The sequence below is a fragment of the Polypterus senegalus genome, chromosome 11 (assembly GCF_016835505.1).
Source record: "Polypterus senegalus isolate Bchr_013 chromosome 11, ASM1683550v1, whole genome shotgun sequence".
NCBI classification, from domain to species: Eukaryota; Metazoa; Chordata; class Cladistia; order Polypteriformes; family Polypteridae; genus Polypterus; species Polypterus senegalus.
Window position 1 is genome coordinate 9796518 of NC_053164.1, and position 12215 is coordinate 9808732.

General features: G+C 43.4%; 1 protein-coding gene across 1 annotated transcript in view; it reads right to left on the bottom strand.

Moving 5' to 3' along the window:
* Positions 1-303: 303 nt before the first annotated feature.
* Positions 304-12215, bottom strand: part of gpr184 (G protein-coupled receptor 184) — a 50713-nt gene continuing 38801 nt past the window's right edge. Inside the window, exon 2 of the mRNA XM_039768039.1 lies at positions 304-1519. Within this exon, the coding sequence (XP_039623973.1) occupies positions 464-1516 (1053 nt within the window). The 5' untranslated portion in view covers positions 1517-1519 and the 3' untranslated portion in view covers positions 304-463. The remainder of the gene's footprint in view (positions 1520-12215) is intronic.

A 12215-nucleotide genomic window follows, 5' to 3' on the forward strand; every position in this document is an offset into this window, starting at 1 on the left:
AAGAAAGCCTGCTGCCTCACTTATCTGGGTCAAGAGGGGGGAGGCAGTGGGCAACGCTCAACAGGAGGTGGAAGGAGAGAATTGGTAGTTGTTTATTGTGACAGTGAGGAAGGTATTGAAAGTGAATAAAAATATTTTATTTGTACCCAAAATTGTGCTTGGGCATTATTGTGTCTGCAGTCTGGGGCTCACTGGCGACCCCTTGTGGTTACAGTGGCTAAACTGGCTCTGTCTCCTGCCCAAGGCTGGTCCCTATCTCTTCTATGCCATCATTCTTCATCAAATTAAATTGAACAAGGCGAGTTTGATAATAAAAAGTTATTTTATGTCAGTGGTTGCCATGAAAGGCGCTATATTACAAGGACAGACTGATCACTTTGCGAACAACAACAGTGCTTTACTCAAGGAAAAAAAGAGCAAAAATGGGATCAGCTGAGGAATTGCTCATCCCGACTCAGGTCCCTTAAATTTTGTCCAACGCAGTCCAGGAGGTGACGACCCGAGTAGACAATTGTCTGATGGACAGTTTACTGCTGCTGTGTGGAGGCCATCTGTGACCAAGATGGGCGCAGAGCGATCGGCTGATTCCACTGAGGTCCTCCCGCACACAGTTACTGGAAAACACATAGAGGAAGGGGTCAGCCACGCTGTTTAGACTGGACATGGCCAGGGAGAAACTGAAGAGGTGATGCACGTGGCGGTCAAAGTCACAGCTCCCTGGGTGGAGGGAGGACACGATGGTGCGGAGGAAGAGGATGATGTGGTAAGGGGCGAAGCAGAAGGCAAAGATAACAATCACCCAGATGGACAGCAGCTTCACTTTGCGCTTGCTTTTGTCCTGAATGCTGCTGCTCTTGCGCACCCCTCTGAAAACCTGAAAGTTGCAGAAGATGAGCAGAGCCAGGGGCACCAGGAAACCAAAGGTGATGCGGATGTAGTTGAATTTGGCCACCAGCGTCGAGAGCGGGTAACTGTCATAGCAGTCCTTCATTTCACTACTGCCGTTGAGCAGGGTGTTGTTGTTGCTATTGACCAGGGCCACTGGCAAGTGAACACCCATCACCCCGAGGATGACAAAGGCACTGATGTACCAGCCATACTTTGGCTTGCGGAAAGCCTTGGCCCATAGCGGGAAGGACACGGCCAGGCAGCGGTCCAGGGAGATGCAGCACAGCATGAAGATGCTGATGTACGTGTTGGAGTAATAGATGAAGCCTGCAATGTGGCACACATGCCTGCCCAGGTGCCATGTGTGGTTGTTGTAGTAATAGTGGATCCAGAGTGGCACCGTCAGGGTGTACAGCAGATCCGAGAGGGAGAGGTTCAGCAGGTAGACCCCCAGGATGTTGTGGCTGCGCACCTGCTGGATAATGGGGCAGAGCGTCAGCAGGTGGGCCACCAAGGCCAAAGTGAACACAACCGAATAGATGAACACCAGCGGCCAGCGGCCCTCGCTGAAATTGATCCCGCAGCGAGTGTCGTTGGTCATCGGGCCAGGCGGCGCCTCAGCCACCATCACCTGTGGGAGGGAAAGGAGGACAAAGAAACGTTAGAGACGGTCAACAGAGACCTCCTGCTGGCCAAGCCAGATACTGCTTGACGTGTCTCCCCATTCAGGGCAGTGAGGCATAAAAACAAGTCAGTAATTTGCCCAATTCTTCTACAGAATGTCCCTCAGCATTGCCTTTTCAATCTCACAGATTACAAAAAGAAATACAGAAATTAACATAAAACCTAAATTTTCCATCACATGATCAACATTCATTTCTTTGTTGAGATGGTCTTCGTGTCAGGTGCTGAGGAGTGGGCCAATTGGCCCTGCAGTGGTCAATAAAATTGTGTGCATGTGCAACCTGAACTGTCCAGTTTAGCAGTGATTTCGTATTCATATTAAAATGAGGACCACCATTTTTTGTTTCTGTATGTTGTGGTGTGAAATTTTGAAAACAAGTTGTTAAATACTTTGTATTTTGTATGTCTTTATTTGTATGTCAGACAAAGCAAATGTAATATTAGTGTTTTATTTCATTCATATGCATTTTGTGTCTAATCCAAGAGTCTTTAGGACTGAGTCAGGAAGTTAGGGCAAAGTTGGCAGGTGATTCTCTGCAGGACATACTTGCTCAATCAACCCCAACAGGAAAGCCAAAAACTTCCTAGCTGGTGTCGCAGGTGGCTTACGCCCACCTCAGACCACGTGGGGGCAACCACCCTGGTTGCTATGGGGACCACGGGTACAGAGCTTAGACGCTCAACCCTGTCGGGGCCCGTGGTCACTGCCAGGGGGAGCCCTGGACCTCAGCACTTCTGGGTGTGGCGGAGAAGAGGAGCAGGTACACCTGGAGTGCTTCTGCTACACTGGGGAGTGCCGGTGGAAGATTGCCGGGAAGCACCTGGAGCACAACCGGGTGCATATAAAAGGGGCCTTCATTGAGGGACTTGAGTCGGGTGGAAGGCGGATGAGGTCTGGGAGGAGATCAGGAGGTGGCCTGAAGAGAAAGTGAAGGCATTGTGTGTGTTGGCCAGGACTTTGGGAACTTTTGGGGTTTGTGAGCACTTGAAGAGTAAATAATAGTATATATAATAAACGTGAGTGGGGCGATTACAACGTGTCTGCCTGTCTGTGTCCGGGCCAAGTTCCACACTGGCAAATGTCACTCAACAAACGGTGTTAGGGGGCAGGTGTGAAAATACGCCAGTAAATGGGGGAATTCTATTGGTCTACAGTTGGATGTATGGTTTTGAATCAGAAGCCATTCTCTTCCACGACGCCCTATTGGCCGTAAGGTTTGAACAGAGAATGGATTCATTTGCTTGCTTTACCCCTCCTTCATCTCTCTCACACCATCACCATGAAGAAGCATCTCTCTCACACACCATGAACAGCTCAACAGCCATATCGAGACAGTCATGTGGCCTGTCCTGAAGAAAGCCGACTTAAAATGAGGACTTAACTAAACACATTTCAAGTAACTAACAAATCTGTGTGCCGCCTGAAACTACACCTCAGCATTTATCAGGTGGTATGGTTGGCAGTTTTCACTTGTGCTTGGCATATTGTTATTTTATAAATATTATCAGTCAGTCATTGTCCAACCCGCTAGATCCTACCACGGGGTCACAGGGGTCTGCCGGAGCCATTCCAAGCCAACACAGAGCGCAAGGCAGGGACAAACCCCGGACAGGGCACCAGCCCACCACAGTAAATATTATCAGTAATACATTATTTAAAGTTATAACTTAACTCCTGCTTGTCTGTCTCTTTATATAACTGACTGAGGTTACAGATGTAGAAGGGAAGGTGGGGAGAAGTTATAAAAGATCTCCCACATTTCAAGGGAGAACTGTGTGGTTTGTAGTGGGGGTAGAGAGATAAGAGTTGGTCTAATTCGGGAGGGTTAGGCTCGACTGTTTTCAGTACCCATCATGAGTTGAAGCTGTAAACATCAGGGCTTTGTTGTTCAAGTGTACAGTCATATGAAAAAGTGTGTGAAGCCCTCTCAGCCTGCATAATAATTGACTCTCCTTTCAACAATAAAGATAGGAGTGGTATGTCTTTCATTTCCTAGGAACATCTGAGTACTGCGGTGTTTTCTGAACAAAGATTTTTAGTGACGCAGTATTTAGTCGTATGAAATTAAATCAAATGTGAAAAACTGGCTGTGCACAAATGTGGGTCCCCTTGTCATTGTGCTGATTTGAATGTCTGTCACTGCTTAATGCTGATTACGTACAACACCAAATTGGTTGGATGAACTCGTGAAGCCTTGAACTTCACAGACAGGAGTGTCCAATCACGAGTGGTGAAAGGTATTTAAGGTGGTCAGTTACAAGTTGTGCTTCCTTCCCTTTGACTCGCCTCTGAAGAGTGACAGACAGCATGGGATCCTCAAAGCAACTCTCCAAAGATCTGAAAACAAAGATTGTTGAGTCTCCTGGTTTAGGTGAAGGCTACAAAAAGCCATCTCAGAGGTTTCAACTGTCAGTTTCAACTGTAAGGAATGGAATCAGGAAATGGAAGGCCACAGGCACAGTTGCTGTTAAACCAACACAGCAGGTCTGGCAGGGCAAGAAAAATACAGGAGTGGCATATGAGCAGGATTGTGAGAATGGACAACCAACAGATCAATTCCAAAGACCTGCAAGAACATCTCGCTGCAGATGGTGTATCCGTACATCGTTCTACAATTCGCACAAAGAACATCTGTATGGCAGGGTGATGAGAAAGAAGCCCTTTCTGCACTCACGCCACAAACAGAGTCGCTTGTTGTATCAAATGTTCATTTAGACAAGCCAGATTCATTTTGGAACAAAGTGCTTTGGACTGATGAGACACAAATGGAGTTATTTGGTCAGAACAAAAAGCATTTTGCATGGAGGAAGAACACCGCATTCCAAGAATAACACCTGCTACCTCCTGTCAAATTTGGTGGAGGTTCCATCATGCGGTGGGGCTGTGTGGCCAGTTCAGGGACTGGGGCCCTTGTTAAAGTTGAGGGTCGCATGAATTCAACCCAATATCAACAAATTCTTCAGGATAATGTTCAAGCATCAGTCACAAAGTTAAAGTTATGCAGGGGTTGGATATTCCAACAAGACAATGACCCAAAACACAAAGGCATTCATGCAGAGGGAGAAGTACAACGTTCAGGAATGGCCGTCACAGTCCCCTGACTTGAATATCATCGAAAATCTATGGGATGATTTGAAGCAGGCTGCCCATCAAATTGAACTGAACTGGAGAGATTTTGTATGAAGAATGGTCAGAAATACCTCCATCCAGAATCCAGACACTCATCACAGGCTATAGGAGGACAGCGTCTGGAGGATCAAAGGAGCAAAAGTAGGCTCAATGAATAAATATATATATATATATATATATATATATATATATATATATATATATATATATATATATATATATATATATTCATAACATTCGTAGTCTGAGTCCGGATCTGATTGTATGGGTGGTTACCTACCCGGTAATGCATGTGTGGTTGGTCTGCCAGTTGGCAAACATCTGTCATGCCCTCTCAGTTGCGAGAAGCAGATCATAGAATGTTACATAGTTTACTGTCAAATAATGCAAAGAATACGCAACATGGACAGTAAACTATGTAACATTGGGAATGAATATTATCTTTTAAAACAAGTCAAATACGCATCTATTTTTGTACCAAAGTATTTCTCTCTTGTAATTAATTTTCCACCATAGGTGCAAAAGGGATGGTATTGTTTCTAGTCTGTTCTGCATCAAGAAACACATCCCAGGGGAAAAAAGCACCCCCTTGCTGGATACAATTAGTAACAGAATTATATGCAGATGTCTTAAGTGAACCGCACACAAAACACATGGCACATAACACAGGCATGGAGAGCAGAGCGGGTAGTTGTAAGCCAATGTTTACAGTATGTCACCGTGAAGTTTATTTCATTGTATCTGATTTTTCTCATAGGAGCAGAAACCAGACACATTTATGGTAAGCCAGCTGACAGAAAAAGACATGCAAGACAAGCTGGCTGATGGAGGGTGGGAGACAGATTCACGACAAACAACTCAAAGACGGATAGTTGAACTATTTGGTGCATGGCCAAGAGCCCAAGTCTGCTACTTTACATTTCCTTTGTGTATGAATTCCAAGATCAGGAATTTTGTAAAACAGGCCTGACCCATTGCCTTGAAGTTTATTTCAAAGCCATGCCATTCAGATGGCAGAGGGAAACCACCAGAGAAGAAAAACAGAAGCATGTGAAAGTCACACAAGCTGCCTCTTTGAAATGTGACCACAAGAAATAAGTGATGAGAACAGGTGAAGATGTTGTTTCAGTTCAGTCCAGAAATAAAGAGCCCGTGTGACATGAATTCTATAAATGTGAGTGGTTACAATGACGAGGATCCAGCACATCATCAGAAGCATCTTCACCACGCTGTCGACATTCCTTGCTGGAATCTGATTGTCAGCGTTCTCCCACTTGGCTTCTCTCCAGCCTGAATATGTACTTACTGTATACAAGATTATACATTTTATTCTGGGATTGAATGTTATCTTTTAAAGCAAGTCAAAATACACATATATCTTTATTGTACCGTATTTCTCTCTTGTAATTATTTTCCACCATGGGTGCAAAAGGAATGGCATTGTCTCTACTGTAGTCTGTTCTGCATCAAGAAACACATCCCAGGGGTGAAAAAGCGCCCCCTGCTGGATACAATGAGTAACAGAGTTATATGCAGATGTCTTAAGAAAACCGCACACAAAACACATGGCACGTAACACAGGCATGGAGAGCAGAGCGGGTAGTTGTAAGCCAACGTTTACAGTATGTCACCGTGAAGTTTATTTCATTGTATCTGATTTGTCTCATCACGGTGGCGCAGTGGTAGCGCTGCTGCCTTGCAGTTAGGAGACCCAGGTTCGCTTCCTGGGTCCTCCCTTTGTGGAGTTTGCATGTTCTCCCCGTGTCTGCGTGGGTTTCTTCCGGGCACTCCGGTTTCCTCCCACAATCCAAAGACATGCAGGTTAGGTGGATTGGCGATTCTAAATTGGCCCTAGTGTGTGCTGGGTGTGTTTGTGTGTGTCCTGCGGTGGGGTTGGCACCCTGCCCAGGATTGGTTCCTGCCTTGTGCCCTGGGATTGGCTCCAGCAGACCCCTGTGACCCTGTATTTGGATTCAGCGGGTTAGAAAATGGATGGATGGATGATTTTTCTCATAGAAGCAGAAACCAGACACATTTAGGGTAAGCCAGCTGACAGAAAAAGACATGCAAGACAAGCTGACCGATGGAGACAAATTCCCGACAAACAACTCGAAGACTGGCACGGCAGGATAGTTGTCCTATTTGGCAGTGGGCCAAGAGCCCCGGTCTGCTAATTCAAGTTTTCTTTGTGTATAAATTCCATGGGCAGGGGTTTTGTAAAGCAGGTCTGACCCATTGCCATGAAGTTTATTTCAAAGCCGTGCAATTCAGCAGATAGGAGAAAACCGCTGGCTGTTTTAAAACGGGACCACAAGACATAAGTGATGAGAACAGGTGAAGGGGTTGTTTGGGTTCAGTCCAAAAATAAAAAGCCCGTCTGACATAAATTCTATGAATATGTAAACATGCGAGTGGCTACAATGACGAGGATCCATCACAAAGTCAGAAGCCGTCTCCGCACTGCCAAACATGCCTGCCGCCGGATGGGCGTATAGTCGTCAGCATTTCCCCACCTAAAGAACTGGCTAAGATGAATGTCTGCACTGTTCCTTGGCTCCTCTCTGCCCTGGATATGCACGTATGTATGTATTAAATGAATTATAAATTGTTTTATTAATGGAATGGAAGTTATCTTTTAAAGCAAGTTAAATCCATATATCCATCTTTATGTACCTCAATTCTCTCGCCTGATTATTTACGCCATGGTTACAAAAGGGATGGGTATTGGCTCCACTCTCTGTTCTACATCAAGACAGGACACATCCCGGGGGGAAACAGCGCACCCTGCTGGATACAGTAGTTAACAAAAGTAACGGTAACTTAAATAAATGATGCACACATAAACAGTAAAGGGGCAGTAAGCTGGGAATTGAACATCAGCCAGGGTTAAAACAGCAAGGGACATCTCACAGCCGTATAACAGTAGGGACTACCCACAGTTCCTTGCGGTTCATTCAAATGTATTTGGAAGCAGTCAGTTCTTGGATTTGTGATTATTTTGTTTTGTTTTACGGGATTTGTGATTGGGACTTTACACCTTGGATGACCTTTGCCTTGTCGTGCAAATTCCTTTTTGCCTTTTCTGCTCCACAAGGCTTCTTGCTACAGAGAGCTTTTGTGAAGAATGTGAACGGGAAGGTCTACAGGACGGTAGTGAGACCAGCTATGTGATATGGGCTGGAGAAGGTGGCACTGACCAGAGTGTAGGAGACAGAGCTGGAGGTGGCAAAGATGTTAAGAGTGTGACGAGGATGGACAGGATTAGAAATGAGGACATTAGAGGGTTAGCTCAGGTGGGACAGTTGGGAGACAAAATCAGAGAGGCGAGATTGTGTTGGTTTGGACATGTGCAGAGGAGAGATGAGGGGTATACTGGGAGAAGGATGGTAAAGATAGAGCTGACAGGCAAGAGGAGAAGAGGAAGACCTAAGAGAAGGTTTATGGATATGGTAAGAGGGGACATGCAGGTGATGGGTGTAACAGAACAAGATGACGAGGACAGGAAGATATGGAAGAAGATGACCCGCAGTGGCGACCCCTAATGGGATCAGCCGAAAAAAAAAGAAAATTTGTAAAGACTCGTGTTTGTCCTCGTCGCTAGCCGGGTTAGATTGTTATTCCCTCCAGTGGGTCTTTCTGGAAGTTTTTTGGGACTTTGTGCTTGATGAACTCTCAAGTTCACAACACTGTTGGTGAGGCCACCTGCACATCACTGCAAGGGACTAACCCACAATCCCTGAAAAGGCTGCGGCCACCCACAGTTCCCTGCAGTTCATCTAAATGCGCTAGGGCAGCGTTTCTCAACCTTTAAGTATTTGCGACCCGAGTTTTCATAACAGTTTTAATCGCGCCCCCCTAACGAGGAGCCCACTAATACCAGGTTGTTCTTTTTTAATTAATGATATATCATAGATGCATATTTTATTACACCTACTTAACTTTTATCGACATTTATCTAACTCTATATTTATTTTTCTACTGTAGTATCAGAATGTAGTTTAAATCAATTTATTTTGGTTTCAATAGATGTAGTTTTCATATTTTTGATTCTTGTTTTCACATCGTCGCGCCCCCTTTTTGTTACTTCGCGCCCATACTACCCCACACAGAGTTTGAGAACCACTGCGTTAGGAAGTGAGAGATTTTGCTGGTGCCGATTGTGATTGTCTGGATTTTTAATCATTTTGCTTTTTTTTTTTTTGGATTTTGAAGTGGGATTTTGTTCACATTGGATTGCCTTTAATGTTTCGGGCACTTGCATTGAGCTTTCTTTAGTGCATCAGAGCATTTTTTGTGAAAATAAACCTTAAACTTTATAAAGACCCCATGCTTGCCCTTGTATCCAGCCAGTGTTTGAGGGTAAATCTGGGGCATTTGAAGAATTACGGCCCTCTCTCTTTGGGCTTTGGAACTCCAAGTTCTTGCACTGAATCACTGATGTTGACGAGCAGGTGACCCAGCATTTTGGGGGACCACCCACAAAACACAAAGCTCCTAACAGAGTCATAACGAGGCTAAATAAAAAAAAAAAAAACAATAATGCAAGACAAAAACAAAAGTAAAATTAACATAAACATTAGAATAGCATTTGAACCCCAAGCAGTAGGGGGAGCCCTGGCTGAAATACAACAAACAAATCTTCCAGCAGCAACCCAAGCTTTTTCTAGATCAGCAGCCCTCAATTCCGGTCCTGGAGGGCTGCAGTGGCTGCAGGTTTTCATTCTAAACCTTTTCTTAATTGGTGACAAGTTTTTACTGCTAATTAACTCCTTTTCCTTTGATTTTAATTGACTTGTTCCTCTGAATTGCTTCATTTCGTTCCTTAAATGGCACCCAAACAGAAATGAAATGTGAAGTGAGGGAGCCAACAGAAGACCAACTCAGTCAGGGCCTCAAACTCCAACCAATTTCATTCCAACCAGTTGCTTAATTAGGCACTGATTCTTGTTGTTAATGAAACCCGTTCTTTAATTCAATGGCTTGTTGTCTTCCGAAATTGTTGATTTTCTCTTTTCTGTTAACATGTTTTGTGGACCAGAGCAGATCAACATTCTTTCTTTATTTTCAGATATTGTATGATGGTCACAGTGTTGCTGGTCATGTTTTGGCTCATTTTGTATCTCATTACTGCTTGGCTGCTAAATAAGGAAAAAAGAAACAATTAAGGGGTCTGAGTCTTCAAGAGCAAGTTGAATAAAATTATTGCAAAAGAACATAATTAGGAGCAGAAACAGGTCACTCATTAAGAAAAGGGTCAGAATGAAAACCTGCAGCCATTGTGGTCCTCCAGGACCGGAGCTGTGGATGGCTGATATATATATATATATATATATATATATAGATATATATATATATATATATATATATATATATATCTCCTCGGTTTGCGAGCATAATTCGTTCCGGAAACGTGCTCACAATCCAAAGCACTCGTATATCAAAGCGAATTTCCCCATAAGAAATAATGGAAACTCAGATGATTCGTTCCACAACCCAAAACTATTCATATAAAAATGATTAATACAAAATATAAAGTAAAATACATAATACAAATTTACCTGCACTTTACCTTTAAAAAGAATCATGGCTGGTGTGAGTTTCTAAACTCATGTGGGACTCCACCCAACGGGACGACACGCAGAAGAGCGTCCCAAAGCAATCGCAGTCTCTGAGCGCTGTAGCAGTTCGCCGCATAAGCGCATCCAAAAAGATCGCAGACATACTATAAGCGCCTGTCGTCAATGGGTCATACAAAGAACATTATAAAGATCCCACTATAATAAATAACAGCGCTGTTGCTGTTTCAAGCTGAATCAAGCTGGTGTTAAAGTACTGAGACTCAGCTTCGTGTTTTGGGGAGCAAGATGGGGACTCGCACTTCACAGTACACACACACACAGTCACAATGCTGTAGTAAACAGTATACGCTTGTACGGGTGTTGACTATATGAGTGAGGCACACAGACTCAGACGGAGAATAGGAGGCAATTGCCAGAGAGAGAGAGAGAGCGCTGAGAGAGAGAGATGGGCAAGCGAGCGAGCGAGATAAGGAGAGAGAGAGAAGAACCATCAGCTCAGTTGTGATCACATGACGCTCAGCAGACAAAGTGTATCCATACTGCTCGTACTGCAAAACATCACTCATTTATCAAGTCAAAATTTATTAAAAATTTTTGCTCGTCTTGCAAAACACTCGTAAACCAAGGTTCCACTATATATATATATATATATATATATATATATATATATATATATATATATATATATATATATATATATATATATATATATATATATATCCATCCATCCTCTAACCCACTGAGTCCAAATACAGGGTCACGGGGGTCTGCTGGAGCCAATCCCAGCCAACACAGGGCACAAGGCAGGAACCAATCCTGGGCAGGGTGCCAACCCACCACAGGACACACACAAACACACCAAGCACACACTAGGGCCAATTTAGAATCGCCAATCCACCTAACCTGCATGTCTCTGGATTGTGGGAGGAAACCGGAGCGCCCAGAGGAAACCCACGCAGACACGGGGAGAACATTCAAACTCCATGCAGGGAGGACCCGGGAAGCGAACCCGGGTCTCCTAACTCCTAACTGCGAGGCAGCAGCGCTACCACTGCGCCACCGTGCCACCCTGTATATATATATATATATATATATATATATATATATATATATATATATATATATATATATATATATATATATATATATATATATATATATATATATATATATATATATATATATATATATATATATATATATATATATATATATATAAAGAGATCTATCAGTGTGAAAGGGGGCTTTGGTGGTAGTGCAGTCCTCGACTTGAAAGGTACTATATAGAGCAGGGGTCTCCAACTCCAGTCCTGGAGGGTTGGCTGCAGTGGCTGCAGGTTTTCATTCTAATCCTTTTCTTAATTATTGACCTGTTTCTGCTGCTATTTAACTCCTTTTGCATTAATTTTAATTGACTTGTTTGTTAAGATTTGTTCCTATGAATTTCTTAATCGTTCCTCTGAATTGTTGCATGTTCTTTCCTTAAATGGCACCCAAACAGAAATGAAATGTGAAATGAGTAAGCCAACAGAAGACCCACTAAGTCAGGGCCACAAACTCCAACCAATTTCACTCCAAATAGTTGCTTCCTCAGGCACTGATTCTTGTCATTAATGAAACCCATTCTTTAATTCTGTGGCTTGTTGCTGCTCTCATTGTGCAATAGCATTTCCAAAATTGTTGATCTTCTCTTTTCTGTCAAAATGTTTTGGGGACCTGAGCAGATCAACATTCCTGTGACCTTCATCTTTCTTTATTTTCAGATATTGTATGATGGTCACAGTTTGCTGGTCCTGTTTTGGCTCATTTTGTATCTCATTATTGTTTGTCTGCTAATTAAGGAAAAAGAAACAATTGAGGGGTGTGAATCAAAGTCAAATGAAATGAATTCAAAAGAAGTTCATTCACAGCTTAAACAGATCACTAATTAAGAA